Genomic DNA, 19,925 nt, shown 5'->3' with positions numbered 1-19,925 from the left:
CCTTCTTTTAAAGAGATACAATGGAGAGAAAAATTTGCTTTTTAAATAAAATACTGCAGGATTAAAACGTTGAACATGTTATAGTCTTTAAACAACTTAGGTCAGAATTGTTTTTATTTTAAAGTATAGGCCAAAGGTATATGTTATGTCATTTAATTTTTTAACAACAAACGTTTTAATTTGTGTCTATTTCTAAGTCTATTCTGTGAAGAACATTTAACATATAGTGCCCTCAAGGATACCCTTCTAGTGGAGAAAACATCCAAAAAGTGTCTTCTAGGATAGACGTCTGTGGAGAAAACATCATAAAGTGCCCATAAGGATGCATTTCAAGTGGAGAAAACATCATAAAGTGCCCATAAGGATGCACTTCAAGTGGAGAAAACATCATAAAGTGCCTTCTAAGATACCTTTCTAGTGGAAAAAACATGATAAAGGGCCCTCTAGGATACACTTCAGTGGAAAAAATATGATAAACTGCCCTTTAGTATGCACTTCTAGTGGAGAAAACATGATAAACTGCCTTTTATGATGCACTTCTAGTAGAGAAAACATGATAATTTCCCTCTAGAATGCCCTGTTAATCCATTGTTTTATTACTGACAGTTAAAATACAAGTATAAGTGCCCCTATAAAATATCAATGTTTACATCATAAAGTAAAGAAAAATAAAATAATACAAAGTATTAGAAAACGCCAGTCAGCCATATTGCCAAACTAAACACAATTTAAAAATATCTTAATTTCTTGCAGTGCAGAATGAGCTATTTCTCTGAGTCATCGATCCGTACCATAAAGAGCTGATTGATTACCGCTCGAGCTGCTGATCACCGACTTGTACTTTCCTTTCCTTCGCTACAGCGGCTCTGCCCTGTGGTGACGTCACCGGTCCCCAGTATAACTCCACTGGCGGAGCAATGTGATGCTTCACACCACAGCTGCTGTCGAGGGAGTAACACGATGGTGAGATTTATATTGCTATGTCATGATAAATTGTGTCTGTACTTTTTAAAAAGTTTAAGTTTTCTTCTTTTAATTTTTTAAGGAATCCTCCTATAGTTCAATACTTTATCAGTAATATACATATACTCTTTATGTATAATCTTTCCATGTCTGGACGTTTATTGTGTGAATTGATGAGCTATGAACACGTTTCAGAGCTCCACGTGCAGCTTATAGATGGTCTCGTGACTACTTCACATCCTCTGCGTGGGTTTTTGAGTCAGCTGTCACGTTGTGTTATTTTGTGCGCGACACACTTTCAGTACATCAGCACCTCCACATATAGGTCGACCATTTCAGACACATTATTCTTTTTGAAGAATCTTTTTTAATTGGTTTTCTTTATTCATATTGGATGTGTCTGAAACGCAATGAGCTGAAGGTGACATATTCAAAAGTGCTATTTTACAATTATATAATAAGCAGAATCTGAGCGAGTTCAATTGGTGAATGTTTCCCTTGTTGTTTGGTGAAAAATGTAGACAGTTTATTAATTAGCAAACGTTCAGTTGATTAATAATCTTCTTAATCAAACCCTTGTGGACTTTTAGCACAATATATTATACATTTATTCTCTTTTCCCCATAATCTGTTAATTATTTCTTGGGCATTTTTTTTGTTTATTTCTTAGGAAAATGTATTAGAAATTAAGTTTAATTAGAAGTAACAAAGGCACTGCTTTCCCTCTAGAATACCAGACCACCCCAGTATTACTTACTGTCATCTAAAGAGAGAATTTAGCGCGATTGTAATGTTATTAGAAATGAGGAATTGTTTTATTTTTATAATTAATTTAAATTATTTACGGATTATTTATTTTCATTATATTTAAATATTGAATTAATATACTAATTCTTTAAAATATTGTGTCTCTTTCCTTTAGGACCTTGATCTGTTTGTTTGTGTACAATTTCTTGGGGGGTGTTTTTTCTTCTTCTTCGATTTGTTCAAATATTTAAAATAATATTTCTGAATCTTTTGTTTCATTTAAAACAACTGAAAGGCCAGTTTCCCTTCACAACAAGGACATTTAAGTCCAGTAAAGCAAAGTGTTAGATAACTAAACGTCATTCAGCTGTCAGCCGTGTTTAACCGCGATTAAAAACCTCAACAGAACATTTGGGATAAAAACTTCCTAAATATGTGAAACTGAAGCACGTCGTCTTTTTAAAATGTCCGTTATGCATAATGCATTTCCTCTTCTGTGTGTTGACAGTCTCAACGTGGAGACACGATGGACAGACCCCCTGTGGAGAGACCACAGACCTCAGACAACAGACAGACACACAGACTGTATCCATCACTGCCGAGCACAGACAGGTGAGACAGGTACTGCTGCAGAGTACTGGACGTGGTGGGATGAGTACTCGGGTCCTGATGTAGAAATATCATCGTATGAACATCCTCCATTATACGTCAAAGTCCTTCATGTAAAAGTACAGAAGTATTATGAGCGCTTTAAAAGTATTCGTAATAAAGAATGGGGCTTAAAACTGCCATATAAGTGTATTATATTCAGTTTTATACAATTGTAATGTCGCCAAATTTAGATATGTTGTGATGTTATATTAGTAGTATAGTCATATCCTTTAAGCATACTTTTTTTTTCATTTAAAAAGTAACTTGTAACTATAAAAAGGAGTAAAAAAGTCCAACCGTTGCCATGAAATGTATATAGTAAAGCAAAAATGTTAAATACTTAACCCTCCTGTTACCTTTAGGGTCAAATTGACCCCATTCAATGTTTAATGTCGGTGTTCTTTGGGGTCAATTTGACCACAGGCTGTTTTTCACTGTGTCAAACATATAAGAAATATCAACTTTTTTATATATTTAAAGGGCTATTTAGGTAGTCAACAAACAAACATAAAGTATACCTCAAACTTGGGAAACAATATTAATTCTAATAATTTTCTGGAGGTTTTAATGGCTGGGGTCAAATTGACCCCGAGGGTAAAATATGTTAGTAAATGTGAAGGTAACAGGAGGGTTAAGGTAAGTACGTACAAATGGTATCCTTATACATGATGGAGTGAATGTATTATTCAGGGAGGTGTGCAGACGTTCTCAGGAACAACAATCAGTTGTTTCCTGCAGTGTGATAAAATTACATTTTAGTTGACGGCGATCAAATGTTTTTCAGGTACCAGGTGTGTGCGGCGGCGGATCCCTCCAGAGGAGGAAGGCATCCCGACAGTCGCATTCAGGTAACAGTGAGATAGATAGATAGAAATGTACTTTATTAATCCCCAAGGGGAAATTTGTCGAAACAGTAGCAGCACCAATAAACTAAACAGACAAGAATAATAAATAAAATATAAAAAACAGGGATGAAAGATAAAGATGGATACAAGAAGTATACAAAGTAAAATATAAAATAAAATATATATGTATCTATACAACATATATGCATACACAATACACAATACAATAATAAACAGTTACAGTGGAAGACGCGTCCGAGACTCGCCCTCACGCTCTCGCTATCTGCTTCTCTTACCGCAAATTAAATAAAACATCGTGTTCCTTCTGTGACTGGAAACACTTCATCGCAAAACTTCCAGAAACATGTAAAAGGAAGTCCGTAGATAACAGTTATATTGCATAATTGCCAGTGCAGTCGCAGATGGACTTCACCGTGTACCACATTTAAATAGTTCCTCTTTTTTTTAATGTTTGTCCTCTTCAGTCAGACAGTGACGTCCGAATGGAGGCGCAGATTCACCTCTTGGAGGAGCAAAGGCAGGAGGTGAGTGCATGTGAGGAGTGAGATTTTGGGGGTATTGATACCCCAAAAAAACACACACATGTACTTTTTAAAAAAAATTTTAAACACCTTTTCTTTTTTCCTCAGCTTCTTTCTATTAATGAGAAATGGGCAAAAGAGTACCGCACCATGGCACGGTACTACAAAGAGAGGGTACGTTCACAGACCCTGGTTTTATTCAGCGCTCGTTCATATTTTCAACGACTTCATTTCGCTTCGCTGCTTTCATGCCGTGCGTCCTTTTTTTTTCTATAGGTCCAGGGTTTAAAAGCATCTCTGCAACGTATTCACACAGAGGAGGAGGAGGGAGGAATAAACGCCGCGTTATGCAAGAAGGTCGCCAAAGATCAAAACGGAGACCAGTTGCTGAAAGTAGAAAAAGAGGCGGAGGAGCTGCGAGCGCGAACCGGCACTTTGACGCGGAGAGGGCGGCATCAGCGCGAGGAGATCAGACGGCTGAACAGGGTGAGGAACGAGACGGCGCACACCAGACGGACTTTTTAAATGTTCGTGTCCTGCACCGACGCCGGTATTAAAGCCGCTTTGACGTGTTCCCGCAGGCCCTCGAGGTGGCCCTTCAGGCCCCCCGGCCCCTCGGCGTGAGCGCGGACACGCTGCAGGATGTCTGGAAGCATCAGGTGAGCTTCTGTCACGTCTGCAGGTCAAATATAAAGATGGAGGCGCTTAGCTTAGCTTAGCATAAAGACTTGAGACGGAGGGAAACAGCTAGCCGGGCTGTTTTGACACAAGTTATAAGAAGCACATCTAAAACTCACCAATTAATGTTATATTCTGTGTCGGGATAACAATGTTTTGACTAATTGTGGTATTATGGCGGGTTAAATGCCGCATTATTTCTTGCTGCTCGCCAAGAAAAGCTTCCCACAAATAAATTCCCTGTAAAATCACAATTTATTTGTTTTTACACTTATAATTGGACATATTTAACAATCAAAGAGCTTTAGAAGAACCGTATAGACGTCTTTCCTTCTTCTTTCTATCTTCAGAGAGAGCCATGCTAGCTGTTTACCTTCGCATTGAAAATGCGGAAGGTTATGTTTTGATCGCCGTGTATTTATTTATTTATTTATTTATTTGTATGCGTGTTACTCGCATAACACAAAAAGTATGAAACCGAATCGCATGAAATTCGGTGGGATGTTTGGTTATTATCCGGGGACCATTTGATTAGATTTTGAGATCAATCGGGTCAAAGGTCAAGGTCATGGAAAGGTCAACATCTTCTTTTTACCATAGCACGGTTCATTTTTATCCAATTGGCATGCAACTAATGCCAACATGTTCATAATTCAATGCCCAATCTTGTGATATGCGAAGGTATGCGCTCTACCGAGTGACCATTCTAGTTTCCTCTGTTTTCAGTCTTCGCGCTAAAATAAACTAACTAGCTTAAAATAAGTTCCCCCCCCCCCGTGTCACGCCTGTTTGAGTCCTTGTCTCATGTCCCCCCCGCCGTCCATTTTTTAGGCAGAAGTCTACAAGGAGGACTTTCTGAAGGAGCGCAGCGACAGGGTGAAGCTAAAGGAGAAGTACCTGGAACAAGAGAAGAAGTTCAGAAAAGTTCAATCTCAGGTACGACGCCGACGCCGCGTGTTCTCGTTTTCCTGCCGCGTGTGTGCAGTAGATTAATTTAAATGACGTCTCTGTTTTCCACAGCTGTTGTGGACGCCGCCGCCGCGACCGACGCTCAAGGCCCAGGCCGCGTGTGCACGCTGCGAGGCGGTCCGCCGCGTCGAGCCGTGACCACCGACGGCGTCCTCGCTCGTTTTTTCGTGCGCCCTGCACGATGTAATGCCTCCCCGATCACAGATCGCCATGAGTGAGCTCGGCGAGTTTGGCTTCGGGTACTTTTTTTCCCGTCTCGGTCGTAACGAGGGGTCAATCCACAAGCCCTCGGGACGCGTCAAAAGATACTTTAAAAACAGCACGTGAAGAAGAACTGTGAGCGAACGCGCTCGGTGCAATAAAATTTAAAAAAAGAGGATGCAAGAGAAAGCAGAACGTCGTTAGTCTGGTACCGCTGTGCGCGGGAGGAGGAGGAAGAAACTCGCCGCCAAGCACCTCCGTGGTGTGCCGACGCTTTGGGAAGAGGAAGAACGAGCGGCGCGGCGCCGGGTGTCTCTGTGAAAGCGTCCAGTCAGCGTTACCTCGTTCACACCCGAAGGCCTCCGGGGAAAGATCGAGGTCGTGGGAGAAGACAAAGAATATTTATGTTTTTGTTTTTGACCTGTTTCCTGTTAATTATTCATGAAAATAAAGCCTTGAACGAGTCATGGACGTCTCCATCTCTGACTTTACGTCTTCCCTTCATACTTTGATCCCATCCAGGACTCCAGGAGGTCCGAGGAGCGAATCACGAGATGCATGATCACTCCTATCCCTCCTATCTTTCCTATCCCTCCTATCTATCATATCCCTCCTATCTTTCCTTTTCCTCCTATCTTTCCTTTTCCTCCTATATTTCCTATACCTCCTATCTTTCCTATCTTTCCTATCCCTCATATCTCTCCTATCCCTCCTATCTTTCCTATGCTTCCTATCTTTCCTATACTCCTATCTTTCCTATCCCTCCTATCTATCATATCCCATATATCTTTCCTATACCTCCTATCTTTCATATCCCTCCTATCTTTCATATCCCTCCTATCTTTCCTTTTCCTCCTATATTTCCGATACCTCCTATCTTTCCTATCCCTCCTATCTTTCCTATACCTCCTATCTTTCCTATCCCTCCTATCTTTCCTATCCCTCCTATCTTTCCTATCCCTCATATCTCTCCTATCCCTCCTATCTTTCCTATGCTTCCTATCTTTCCTATCCCTCCTATCTTTCCTATACTCCTATCTTTCCTATCCCTCCTATCTATCATATCCCATATATCTTTCCTATCCCTCCTATCTTTCCTATACCTCCTATCTTTCCTATCTCTCCTATCCCTCATATCTTTCCTATCCCTTCTATCTTTCATATCCCTTCTATCTTTCCTATCCCTCCTATCTTTCCTATCTTTCATATCCCTCCTATCAGCAGAGGAACTTTCTGGAATTTTGTTTCTTTAAAAACGTCCTCAGGAAAACATTGAAAAGCAGGACATTGGAATTCCTTCAACTAAAATATACATACTTCTCATGAGGCTCTTCCCCGTGTGTCCAACAGCATAGTTGCCGCTATTGATCCAATCCATACTCAATGTAATCAAACAACCACCTCACTATGAATGAAGTTGTTGCAGTGTAGAGCGAGGCGGCGTGGGAGGCTCATCCTCTGATGCTGATCACATTACATCATGTTTCACTTGGTTCAGTGGTATTTATACCTGTGTTGTTATCAGCAGCAGCACGAAGACATAAACGACCTCTAGAGCCCTCTACTGGCAAACAGGAGGAAGTGCAACAACTGACTTGTTTCTAGACGTCAGACCCCCTGCATTATGAAAACCTGGAATTAAACCTTCCACAGCTCCAACATATATTAACAGGAAATACTAGACACTATTATGATGCCGCAAAATAGTATATATACATATAACTTTATCCCCATTGTGTTGCATTACCTTTTTCTAAAATTATAAAAAATAAAAAATGTTGCTAACATTATACAAAATAACAGAAATGTAATTTTAGCAACGGGGGATTGGAGTGAGACGCTCACAGTCGTGGAGGCGGCTTTTTTAAAAGAAGTTTATTGGCACAGTTATAGCGGCAACGTGTTTCTCAGTCTATTAATCTCAAACGACAGTTTGTTTTTATTTGGCTTTTAAAAAGAAGGAAACAAATGCTACTGGCTGAAAGTTTTAATTTACAGAGGGTGAGTGAAAAAAAGAAAGAAAAAGAATGATGACACAGTACAATTGCATAAAGTGCGTATGCAACGTAAAGAAAGTGAAACGTGTTCCGCTCCGTCGCTTCATTCTTAGTGGTTTTACTCTGAAGACACGCGCCGTGTATAAATAGATGCAGTGCTGTATGATTATGATGTTTCAGGGCCGTAAAGGTGTTAAAATATAATATATCGCAATGCTCGTTACTGTACCAGGTGCTCCGTGTCGTCGCGCGTTGTCTAAATCGTGGAGACGTAAAACACTGAAAAACGCTGTTTGCTCCTCTGCCTTTTCGTTGAAGATAAATACGTTAAATACAGTCTGTGGAAGTGTTTTCCAGCCACCAGGCGGGTTCAGAGAGACACATTCTGGCCAGTATTGCACGCCAGTCTCCAACCAATCGGCCCGCTGAACTCCCATCGCGGGAATATTACAACATCCACTCGTCAGAGGACCGGTCCAAGAGCCCCGCCCACCGGTCTCAGTAGAAAGCGGGGTTTGTGTGCTCGATGACGCAGCGGCGGCAGTGGCGCCTCACGAAGCGCAGCGCCTCGAGCGACACCTCGCAGTCCTGCACGTTGAGGAGCTGCAGCTCGCAGCAGTTGGCCGCCAGCGCCTTGATCCCTCGGCCCGTCACGCTCTCGCAGGCCCTGAGGCTCACTCGCCTCAGGCCCTGGCAGTACATGGCCAGCTGCTCCAGCCCGCTGTCCGACACCAGCGGGCACTTGCCCACGTCCAGGGACTTGAGTCTCAGGCAGCTCCTGGCCAGGTGGCTCAGGCCGTGGTCCGTCAGGCCCTCGCAGCCCCTGGCGTTCAAGTAGCGCAGCCTCGGGCAGTAGCGGGCCACGTAGCGGACGCCCACGTCGGTGATGCGGGTGCAGTGGGCCACGCTCAGGTAGCGCAGGCAGCCCTCCAGGCGGGCCACCTCCCGCAGGCCGAAGTCCCCCACCAGGCGGCAGTCGCTGAGGCTGAGCTCCCGGATGGAGGGGCAGTGGAGGGCCAAGTGGCGCAGGGCCTCGTCCGTCAGGCGGGAGCAGCGGCGCAAGTACAGGTGCGTCAGGCGGGGGCAGTGGGAGGCGATGGTTCGCAGGCCCTCGTCCTCGAGGGAAAAGCAGTCGGTCATGTCCAGGTAGTGGATGGAGATCTGCTGGCCGTGCAGAGGGGACAGCTGCAGCGAGGCCTCCTGGGTGAGGCTGATGCACGTGACCTTGGAGCAGCCTGGCGGAGGACGAGGAGGAAGCAGAGGTCGTCAGCAACAACGACAGAATGATTTCTTTAAAGTAGATTGTTTTTGTTTCAAGGATAAGTTCAGAAAATAAAAAAGTCTGGTGTTGCAAGGAACTGAAAACACCATTAATTTGCTTGATTCCTCTATTTAAAATGTCTAAATCCTGATAATCAGCATGGCATCTGTCTGTCATGACATCTGTCTAAAGTAATAGAAGGGGGGCTTCTATTACTTCAGGAGTACATTGGAAGAGGGATTGAGGCGAAAAAAATTGAAAATTCCCAAATTATTTTTGTAAAAATAAAAAAGTCTGGTGTAGCAATGAACTGAAAAGACCATTAATTCGCTTGATTCCTCTATTTTAAATGGCTAAATCCTGATATCAGCATGACATCTGTCTGTGCCCCCCTTTCTATTACGTTAAGAGTAGATTTGAAGCGGGATTTAGGGGAAAAAAATTAGAAAATTCCCAAATCATTAAAGTAAAAATAAAAGTCTGGTGTAGCAATGGACTGAAAAGACCATTAATTTGCTTGATTTCTGTATTTTAAGTGGCTAAATCCTGATATCAGCATTACATCTGTTTGTGCCCCCCTTTCTGTTACGTTAAGAGTACATTGGAAGAGGGATTTAGGAGAAACAATTTGAAAATTCCCAATTGATTTTTGTAGATGTATTCTTAAAGTCGCCACTGGGGGGCGCCATAGTAAAACCTGCTGCGCGTGGCTCCACGCCCGCAACAACAAGCACGAAACACTATTGAGTGCAAACAACTCCACCAGGACCACAATTGCGGTGACAAATAATGGAAGGCTGATGTCCTCACCAGTTGAAATAATAGACTTGACGATCATTACTTCGAGCCGTGCAAATCAAAGCCACAAGTAGAGGCCGTTTCTTTGACAACAAAGGCCTGGCTTCCCGGTGCTAACGGTGCACAGCCGTCGCTCTGCCACCAGAGTCCTCACCGAGCCAAAGTTATTCGTGTCACTTAATGAAAGCAGCAGACCGCTCTCCTTCCTCACGTCGAGGTGAGTTCGGCTTTCTTCTCCCACGTGGGAGCTTAAGGCTGGCAGAGCTCCTCCTGCTCCTCTAATGGCTTCACCAGCGTTAAGAGAAAGGACCGGAGGAGAGGAAGTTCTCTTTTTGTTGTTGTTAAGGTCGCAGTAATAGAAACTAAGAGACCATTACGGCGAAATGGTGTAGAAGTACACTACCGTTCAAAAGTTTGGGGTCACCCAGACAATTTGGTGTTTTCCACGAAAACTCACACTTTTATTTATTAAATGAATATAAAATATAGTCAAGACATTGATAAGGTTATAAATAATGCTTTTTATTTGAAATATTAATTTAGTTTTTTCAAACTTGTGGCTCAAAGGAAGGCCAGTTTTATAGCTTCTCTCACCAGCATAACTGTTTTCAGCTGCGCTCACATAACAAGTGTTTTGGAGGGTTTTCTACCCCTCCGTTAGTCTTCTAAGGCGATAACACAATGTGCCATTAGAATACTGGAGATGGGCCTCTAGACACCTCTGTAGAGACTTCATTAAACACCAGAGAATACTCATTTACCACATTAACTATGTAGAGAGTGTATTTATGATTCATTTAATGTTATCTTCATTGATAAAAACAGTGCTTTACTTTGAAAAATAAGGATATTTCCAAGTGACCCCAAACTTTTGAACGGTAGTGTATATTTGTATACTTTTTTTTACCTGAGAGGTTCAGGTGTTCCAGGCTCGGGCAGCGGGACACCACCTCGAACACGGCCTCGTTGGAGATGTTGTAACAGCCGGCGACCTCCAGGCGGCGCAGCTCGGGGCAGCACTGAGCCACCACGCGCAGCCCGCGGTCCGTGAGCCTTTTGCAGCCGCTCGCCACCACCGTCTCCAGGGTCAGACACACGTTGGGCGTGTCCTGGCACAGCCGGTGGGTCAGCACCCTGATGGCGCGGTCGGCGTGAAGCAGCTCGCCGGTCAGCCGCACGGCGCTCCACAGCCTCGGGTCCCACGCCAGGTTGTACCAGCGGCGGCAGACGCGGGCGCAGCGGCACAGCTGGTTGGTGGGCAGATGGGAGAAGATCTGCAGGAGGGCGTTGTCGGGCAGGAGGTCCACGGGGGCGTGGTGGTGGCTCTTGGACTGGCGCGACCGGGTGCGGGTGCCCGGTTGGGAGTGCACCACGGCGACGGTCTCGGCGCGGGCCGACGAGGGCGAAGACGAGTTGGCGTCATGGCCGTTACTGGAGAGGGCGGGCGAGGAGAGGGAGGAGGACTTGGAGGGCAGGATGAGACCCGGGCTGGGGGTGCTCAGGGTCCGGGTGCCGGAGTCTAAACCTGAAGAAGAGGAGGAGACAAGATGGGTGAGAAAAGAGAAGGGGCGGAGTCTTTCCCAGCCAAACATGTCATTTCAAGTTTTCCTCCACTTGTTCTTCGTCACGCGCTCTTCTTTTCCTCCCCTTCCCAGAATGTGACACAGTAACCGGATTGTCATCTGTGGTTTTTCGGAGCGAGCTGCTAATGGGGATCCTGTTGGAAAGGTTGAGAGGGAAAGAGTTTCCAAAAATCTAGGAGGAGCATCTTGAAGAGGTCCTCCGATGTTAAAGTTTGTAAAAAAACAAAACTGTCTCCAGACTGCGAAGCGAGACGTTCAAGTGCATCGTGCGGTCACACTGCAAGAACAAAAGGATCCGGAGCTTCCCATGATGCAACCCGCTGAATCCTTTCATCCCCCCCCCCTCCCTTTCCCGGTAAACACCAACATCTCCTGAAACTCCGGCTCAGTCTCTCGAAAGCCCGAACCGAGATAACCCTCGCGTTGTTTTCTCGTGACTCGTCAGGAGCTGCGTTCAGAGCCACAGAAGAAGTTTCGCAGCTGTTTCCACAAACTGAGTTGTTCCCCTTGAAAGAGTCCGCCACAGATTTAGCGTTGCTATTTTTGGACTCAAGATACTTTTTTGTTGTTGTTTCTTTCAAAAGAAAAAGGATCAAGACCGATGCAGCAGAGATATTTGCCTTTCATCAAAACCTGGCGCCTACATCACCCACAATGCAATTGGACCACCTTGATGTGTGTGTGTGTTACTAATGTAGCCTGAAGAAGAAATTACCACCTGCAGAGGTTTTTTGGGAAGCTCACTTCTCTCTCTTGCCGTGTTAAGCCCCAAACCGACGGTGACTCAAGTGACATCACTCGAGTCGTTCAATCAAATCGCATTTCACAGATTTTCAGCCTCCTTCTGTAGCCCAAAAAAAAAAAAACTTTATACGACTTTTTCCCAACCCATATGCAGTCTAATTACACTTATAAAGAGACTTTTGACGTGTGAATTTCAAACCCAACGTGTGTTGTGGTTTCCTTCTGAAGGCCGAACACCAGAATCTTTTTTTTAACGTTATGAATCACTTTAAACTCATCCGCTCCATTCGTGGGAATGAGAAGAAAAAAAACAGATAAAAAGCTGAGGAAATGGGTCAAAAAAAGGCTTTTATCGTCAGCCGAGTGGAGTTTCCATGGATCTCGATATGTGTTTGGAAAAGTTTGGGGAAAGAATGTGTCACCGGGCCGCTCCGTCAGATGAACTCTGGGGCTTCAAAGCCGACCGGCCGAGGAGTCTCGGTGCCGCGGCCGACGCTGGACCGTTATCCTTTTGTAAACACGGAGGCCCTCCGGACAGATGTGCGCTCATTGACGCAGCTGTGAGAGGGGTGGTGGTGGTGGTGGTGGGGGTGGGGGGGGGGACACGCCGAGTGCTCCTCTCAGATGACATCGCCGTCTCCTCGTCGGCCGCCAACACAGAGGAACTCAGCCGGATTGATAGTCATCGCTAAAAGGATTTTCAAGTTGTCACGAGTATGATGTCACTTACAGGCTTTATGGTCAAAATGAGACGTCAAGTTTCAGAATAAATATTGTTTTTGTATGTTTTAGACTTTATGTGATAAGATGAGTCGCAATAGTTCAGACTATCATAATAAAAGGCAGTGGATCAGCTTTGGTCAAAAAGGCTTTTACTTTGAAGGGACTCAACAAGTTCATATGGCGAACCTCGTTTTTCCTCAAAGGAAATATTCAGTATCAACGTTGGTCAAACATTTTCATTTATAATCCTAGAATTCAGAAAGAGTGGACACAATAAGAAGAACACCCAATGGCCCTTTGGTCAAAGTTCTTTATATTTATATTATAGACTATATCTTCTTTACTTTCTCTTTCTGCCCTTCCCCCGATGACTCCCGCACATTTACCCAGATATTACCGCATCAACACTTCACCAAGCGACACTCCCGGGCGTGTAGATTGAACCACGATCAAACCGGTGTTGCCTAATGGCCGCTTCAGGGTCCTACGCGGCGTTTGTCAGCATCTTCTTGACGGATGGAGCGCGTCCGGCCCGTCACGTGATAACCGGCCGGGCGGCGACTCCGACCTCACGACCGTCCAGCAGATCTGTATTCCAGACCTCGCCGCCTCTGATGACATCCACAGACTTCGCCCTCTCGGGAACTCGTCCACCGATTCACGGCTACTTAAAAAATTCCAATATTTCACCCGCATGCAGATTGGAGGATAAAAAATGGCGACTGTGCAAAAAATGCATAATGTGTTATAAATCTGCACTCAGTTGAGGTTCAATACACCACATTCTTGGGTGGTCTGAACTATGTTCAATTTGTACTGCCTGGGAATATTTCCTTGAGGTCATGGAGCTTATCTTGGCCTGTGTATTTTAATCTCAATACAAAACGGATTTAATGGTTTCAGGTCCGTATAAACAGCTCGTCTATTTCGACTTTCACACGCCTGTCCAAATATGTTTTGACAGTAGTGGTGCTGGGGCTTTAAAAAAAAATGTTTATTCAAGTACACTCCAAGTATTGCAAGATTCATGAGTTAATACCTCGCGATTGTGGAATTATCCGACGGGGCCTGGAAACTACACACAGAGTATGAAATCAGCATATCTGTTCATTAAATAATGAGAATATGATTGAAATAAACTCACATGAGAAGCTTTTCCACACACGTCGGTCGAGTCTCGATGAATGAATGCGTGTCTTTGTTGCCGAGCTAATCATTTAATTTTTGTATGATTATTAGTGCGATGGATTCTGCACGCGGGATGAACTCATCTGCCACCGGCTCGGGAGCAACTTCCCAAATTGCGTAATTGCGTGTGTGTCACAGTGCTGCTAATTAGACCGCGTCCATCCCTTCCCCTTCACTCAGTCACACTCTCACACAGCTGGTGGGGGAAAAAGTTAAATGAAGACAGCTTTGCAGATTAAGTCGGTTGCGCTGGATTTTTTGATCGACGGCACCTGGGTCTCTTTACGATGGCCAGGTGTCTGTTTTCCAGAGAGAGCATGCGGCATCTGTTTACTCCGTTGACCTTTTCATGCAAATGATCTTCTGATTGAGGCGTTTGCTTTTTCTTTCACACTTTGACACTTCTGGATATGAAGTAAGTCTTTCCCTTGTTTGCGTCTGAAGAACCTCGAGTGGGTTTTTTCAGCCGCGTGCTGATGTGGTGATGCACTGCGATGCATTTAGGATCCACAGATGTTTTTGAAGGACTTATAATCCGAGCAACTAGATACTCTATTCTCCATAGTTAGAACATGATGGATGACTGCAAAAGAAATGGCCGAGCATGATGAAGTAATCGATTTCACTGCATTGCAAGATGAGCATTTCCTCGGGTGCAGAGAGGATTTTTTTCTCATCGCGAGAGAAAGGTAAAATCCTCAAATCTTATATATGAACTTTATGATATTACATTTCATTACATGTCATTCAGCTGACGCTTTTATCCAAAGCGACTTACAATAAGTGAAGTAATACTGAGTAATACTATAAGTAATACCATGAGTAATACCATAAGTAAGTGCCATTTTAAGCGCCACTGAAGCACTAATCGTTTTTTTAATCCAGATATAGTCGGAAAAGATGTGTTTTGGATGATATAAAAAAGTCTCCCAATATTCTCAATTATCGACTTTGCTGTGAAGCAGAAATGTTCCCTCTCGACAAACTCAAGGTCCACGTACGGTCCCCGACATTGTTCAGAGCTTTCCACTGTACCGCCTGTCGGTGTCCCTCGGGGGTTGGATTGTGGGATTGGAATGGATTGGACCAACCGTAGCTATCGCGGTCAGAAAACAGAAGGCCTGGAGGCAGCTGTTGACACACAGTGAAACTGTGCTGGACGATGAACTATTAGGAAGGGTAAAGTTCATGGCGAATGTTGAGATAACGTAAGCAATCATTTGTTGGTTTCGTATCTTTAAAAACATCAAAAAGACGATCGGATCTGGCAACAAAAGGTTGTCTGATTCAGCCATAAGTCGACTACAGTTTCCAAGGCCATGAATTAACTCCAAGCTCAAGACATAAGACATAAGAAGTCCTAGAAGTGCGACGGACAGCACATCTATCTTCATGAGAACTGAGCAAACCTCCATCCATCTGAAACCTTGAGTTATATCTGTTGGGTTCACAAACCCGCAGAGCTTCAAGCATGAAAGAACTTTGGAATCCGTGGAAGTTAAACCAGTGCGGTGTCTTGTTTTATATCTGTGTATCACTGCAAACCTATCATTAACAGAACAGATACCACGCAGCTGTTAAACGGCTCTTCAAGGGAACTGACTGGAAGTGCAGATGGTGGGAGACTCAAGTTTGGTTTAGGAAATCAGTGGAGAAACAGTGGAACATCTGGTCTTTACCCTGGACAAAGAACAACGGAGCAGTGGGGAAATGAAAGAGGAACTGGTGCATTTCCAATGTGCGTATGGCCACAGAAAGGAGACATAGTTGGCTGAAATCACTGCCACTAATACCCAAATCTAAGCTGATCCACAGCAGCGCCCGCAGCAGGATCCCATTAACATCGACTTACTTCTGAGACGCAGCTGGATCGGCCTTTGATACCAGAGGGTTTAATGTAAATCAATGGAAGTGATCACTGGAAAGGACACACGTGCATGCTCGACGAGGAGGAAGGACGCAGTGATGTCGCTTTAACGTCACAAAACGGACGCTTTTTAAAAATGTGGATTGTTAAAAAGCAACGGGCAAAATCAGATTCGAGGGCGAGGGGGAAAAAAAAAAAAGAGAGAGGGGAAGATAAATTGTCAAAAGAGTCTAGCAGACTTTAGCAGAGACAAGTGCACAGGCAGGGTCAGTCCAGAGGTTGACGCAGTCTGGTCATAAACCAAAGCTTCAGGGATTCTTTTTCAGGATCTCTCAGTGCCGTGAAGCTCTGCTAAGACCCTGTCTGGAGCGCGTGGGATTATTACTGCTGCATCTGGCAGAACAGACCAATCCATTACCTCCATGCCATTAGCCCTGTGACATGTTCCCGCTCCCCCCTTTCCACCGAGACCGCGACACGTGAGGGAATCAGAGACGCTCGTTTTCTCCCCAGAAGTCAGGGAAATCGAATTAAAACCGACACAAGAGGGGTAAAGTACAAGGACAAGTATCTGCGATTGAAAAGACAACCCAAGGCATTGGAGATTCGACTGGAAGAGAATATTGATTTCTCAGCACGAAACAGTTACAAGCTCCGTTTTTCTTTTTTGAAAGGGTAAACATCCGACTGGGAGAGAACTCCTGGGATAAGAAACATCTGGGTCTGTCTTGGGGTTTTTATTGAATACATGGAAGTTGATATTTGCGTACCGTGTGGCGGCTGGGCTATCAGCAAAGCCTTGGCTACAGGAAGGTGTTACGTCACTGGGCAACCTGAGAGACAATGGGGCCTGCAGGTTCCTTTACAATGTTGCACACTTGGACAGGAAACAGACGGCTTCGCTCCACACACAAGCCCCATAACTCCACTTCTTCTGGACTGCAGCTTTTCTCACACTCACTCAGTCTCTGGATTCAGGTTTTTCTTTTTTTTTCTCCTTCTTCTTCTTTAAAAAAAAAAAAAGCTCACGCAGCAATAGATTCGGCTGCACGTGAGCCAGGAACTATTATGCTCTTTTCCCCCCGCAACACGACTAATTTCCTCAGGGGAGTTTTTCCGCCTCTCAAAGCCCTTCTGTCAGTTCAAAAGACACAAACGTCTCCACGCGCTCGGCCTCGTCTTTTTTATAAATCCTCCGCTGAGGAGGACAGCAGACGCACGGATGTCTTTCAAGCCAAATTGAAAAGGCGTGATCTATTCAGTCAAAAATGAACATCTATTCGTCGCGGCACACATTTTCCAGAGTCGAGATGTGGCAGGTCGGGTTATGAAAACAATTTGGCGTCACACTAAACTGATCCGGCCTTTGGCAAATCATTGACATTCGACGTTGCGTCATTTTCTTTTTTTACAGGTTGTTAAATCAGGATGTCAAAGATGACTTTTTTTTCTTGTTGTTGCAGGGAACCATGTGCACGAAATGCCTTTCTGTACAGTGTATCCCTTTTGGCAGCAGTGTGTGTGCGGAGGGTTAGAGAGCAGAGTGACAGTCGTGTTAGATGACTCAAGAGGTAGCGTTGGCTCGGCATGCAAAGAGCTGCACGTCACACAGGAATGGAAAAGCGAGCGCCGGCCTGAACGGTTGATTTGGTTTGTGATGAGGAGCAAATGTAATGACCTCATGTGGTCGAGGCAACAGAACAAGGGAAGAGCTGGAACTCTTTGGTTAAAGTCTTCGTGAAAAAGGGTTCACCTCAACTCCAGAAAGAGGTTGTTTTGTCTCAAAGAAGTGCCCAGAGGGAGAGGGAGGAACTCAAGAAAGTGCTTTATGAAACTTTTTAGCTCAGGTTTGTTGTTTTAAACCATATGCATGTTAGAGATTGCTCTTTGTATTGGTATTCATATCCATAACAAAGATGTGCGGGATAGGCCTGGCCAGCCAACTAATTAAATAGTTTAGTCCCTAAAATTGTGTTGACTATCCTCTTTGCAACTTTTAATGTGGAACAAAAACAGGTCAGCCAAAGTTAAAAAGCAAAAAGTTGATTGATTCTGACGGAGAAAACCGCTTCTCGACTTTTCTGAACAGATTCATTTGATTTATTTGATCTTACATGTTGACTGTTGATTGTTTTTGATTGTTGTTGTTGTGTTTTTCTAATGTGTACACACCAGCCGCCAAGTCAAATTCTTTGTGTGTCTAACACACGCAGCTAATAAATGTTTCCGATTCTGATTCATGTCGAGACTTAGATATGAACCCACAGACGGCAGGCGTTAGCTTAGGTTAGCATTGTGTGGCTCTGTCGAAAGTTTTACAATTATGACAAAATAGCCAATTTTAAAACGAAAATGATGGACAATCCTGAGAGTGAAATGCTAGGGTGTAGTTTACAGTGTAAAACAGAGAAAATATGTTAAGAATAAAGCTGTTTTTACTAGTGCTAGCATGTTTCTGAAGCTAAGCTAATAGCATGATACTGTTGTTCATGAACTGGCCCTGAGAGTAGACACTAGTATAACCAGCCGTATTGTTAATTTCGGCCACTTTCAAGTATTTAAAGTCACTAAGAAGATTGCTTTCGACGTGAGTTTTAATTTAAATTGTATTAACGGCCGAGCGACTAAAATGTGCAGGTTTTGTGACGGCTAGCCAGGACCCAACACATGACGGCTCTGGGCCTTGACAACCAATGTTTTCTCTCATCTAAAAAGCTTTTGCTACGTATGAAAGAGCCAGGTGTTATCCGCAACCCACCCGTCGCTATTAAAATGACAAACTAATTGAGTTGTCCTGTGTTACGTTTTCCCCTTCATTTTTGTACCATTGCAGCTTCGGCCACAACTGACACTTTTTGCTGCTTACGCAATGAAACAAACCGCAGGGTGAAAAGAGAGGAGGGGGAAGTCCGATGTGTCAGTTCGGCTGGTGCTCACATTGCCACATGAAAAAAGCCCAAAGACCCAGGTGTATCGCAGTAAAAAAAAAAGAAAAAAAAGAAGAAACATCAATCGTGAGCCAGAATCGTACAGGAAGCAAGCGTGCGTGTTTTGGGGGGCCGGGGGGCATCTTTCCCAACTCCTGTCGAACACGCTGCTGCAGTAGAATAGTGTATTGTGTATGCATATATGTTGTATATATACATATATATTTTACTTTGTATACTTCTATATCTTTCATCCCTGTTTTTTATATTTTATATATATTTTTTTTATTATTCTTGTGTGTTTAGTTTATTGGTGCTGCTACTGCTACGACAAATTTCCCCTTGGGGATTAATAAAGTAGATATCTATCTATCTATCTATCTATCTAGAACTGAAGAAATGTGACCCTGTTGAAGAAAGGCGGGCCTTCAAAACAACATGGCCGGAGCTGGAGAAGACCGAGCGGTAATCAGAGAGGAGTAGTGAGATCTGCTCACTCTCCTCCTCCTCCTCCTCCTCCTCCTCCTCCTCCTCCTCCATCTCCTTCCCTAAAACCGCTTTCACTTGTTTGCTTTTTTCTTCTTCTTCTTTCGCTGCCTTGTTCTGTGCTTTTTCGCTCAGATTTCCTGGTTCTCCGAGAGCCCGTAGAAGGGGATCGGGGGAGGAGCGAGGCCAACTGATGGAGAGAATATCTGGGGGGTAAAAGGGAGAAAAAAAGCACTGGCATTCTTCGCCTCTCTGTGTTCTCTCTCTTAACGTAGACAATTCACAACGAGGATTAGGAGTAAATCTACTTAATATCTCTCATTGCAAATGCTATCGGCTTGTTGAGATAGTCTTAAAATAACTTTGTTTTCCCAAGAGAGAATATTGAAAAGGACTTCTTTTTTTCTTCTTTCCTGCACAAATACCGCCTGCATTTAATAAAGAGCAAACTTTTAGAGGCTGCGAATTCCTCCGCGGAAAATGAGAACTATCTGCAACGCAACTTCCTCTAATCCTCCACAAAATAAAAACTGCCAAATATTTCCCTCTAAAGAAACAGATGTCTCTCCACCAAAACCAACGTATCTCCCCCAGCGTCAGCACGTCCATCGCCGAAGAGTCGCGGAACGAATGCGGCATTAAGTTTCACCCAAAAAAGATAAATGTCCCGCCAGCTCCGAGTGTGCCCAGAAAACGTGAGCGGGATTGCAGTGACGACTTCTGATGAACGATACAATGAAAATAATGAAATAAAA

At 44.0% G+C, this 19,925-nt stretch overlaps 2 protein-coding genes across 2 annotated transcripts in view; one reads left to right on the top strand and one right to left on the bottom strand.

The window, feature by feature from the left end:
• The first annotated feature begins 748 nt into the window (after positions 1 to 748).
• On the top strand, positions 749 to 6,061 carry LOC130206297 (TNFAIP3-interacting protein 1-like). Its single transcript, XM_056434204.1, has 9 exons — positions 749 to 963; positions 2,219 to 2,322; positions 3,146 to 3,209; positions 3,692 to 3,751; positions 3,857 to 3,922; positions 4,025 to 4,234; positions 4,330 to 4,407; positions 5,258 to 5,362; positions 5,447 to 6,061. Exons 1-9 carry the CDS (start codon positions 961 to 963, stop codon positions 5,531 to 5,533), a joined length of 777 nt encoding a protein of 258 aa, XP_056290179.1. The 5' UTR covers positions 749 to 960; the 3' UTR covers positions 5,534 to 6,061.
• Positions 6,062 to 7,453: 1,392 nt separating this feature from the next.
• The window catches only part of si:dkey-192l18.9 (F-box/LRR-repeat protein 7), a 29,344-nt gene continuing 16,872 nt past the window's right edge, over positions 7,454 to 19,925 (bottom strand). Inside the window, exons 3-4 of the mRNA XM_056433818.1 lie at positions 10,560 to 11,177; positions 7,454 to 8,828 (exon numbers count right to left, since the gene is read on the bottom strand). Coding sequence (XP_056289793.1) covers positions 8,092 to 8,828; positions 10,560 to 11,177 — 1,355 coding nt within the window. The 3' untranslated portion in view covers positions 7,454 to 8,091. The remainder of the gene's footprint in view (positions 8,829 to 10,559; positions 11,178 to 19,925) is intronic.

This window comes from Pseudoliparis swirei, chromosome 16 (assembly GCF_029220125.1).
Source record: "Pseudoliparis swirei isolate HS2019 ecotype Mariana Trench chromosome 16, NWPU_hadal_v1, whole genome shotgun sequence".
NCBI classification, from domain to species: Eukaryota; Metazoa; Chordata; class Actinopteri; order Perciformes; family Liparidae; genus Pseudoliparis; species Pseudoliparis swirei.
This window is presented reverse-complemented; position numbering and strand designations above follow the sequence as displayed.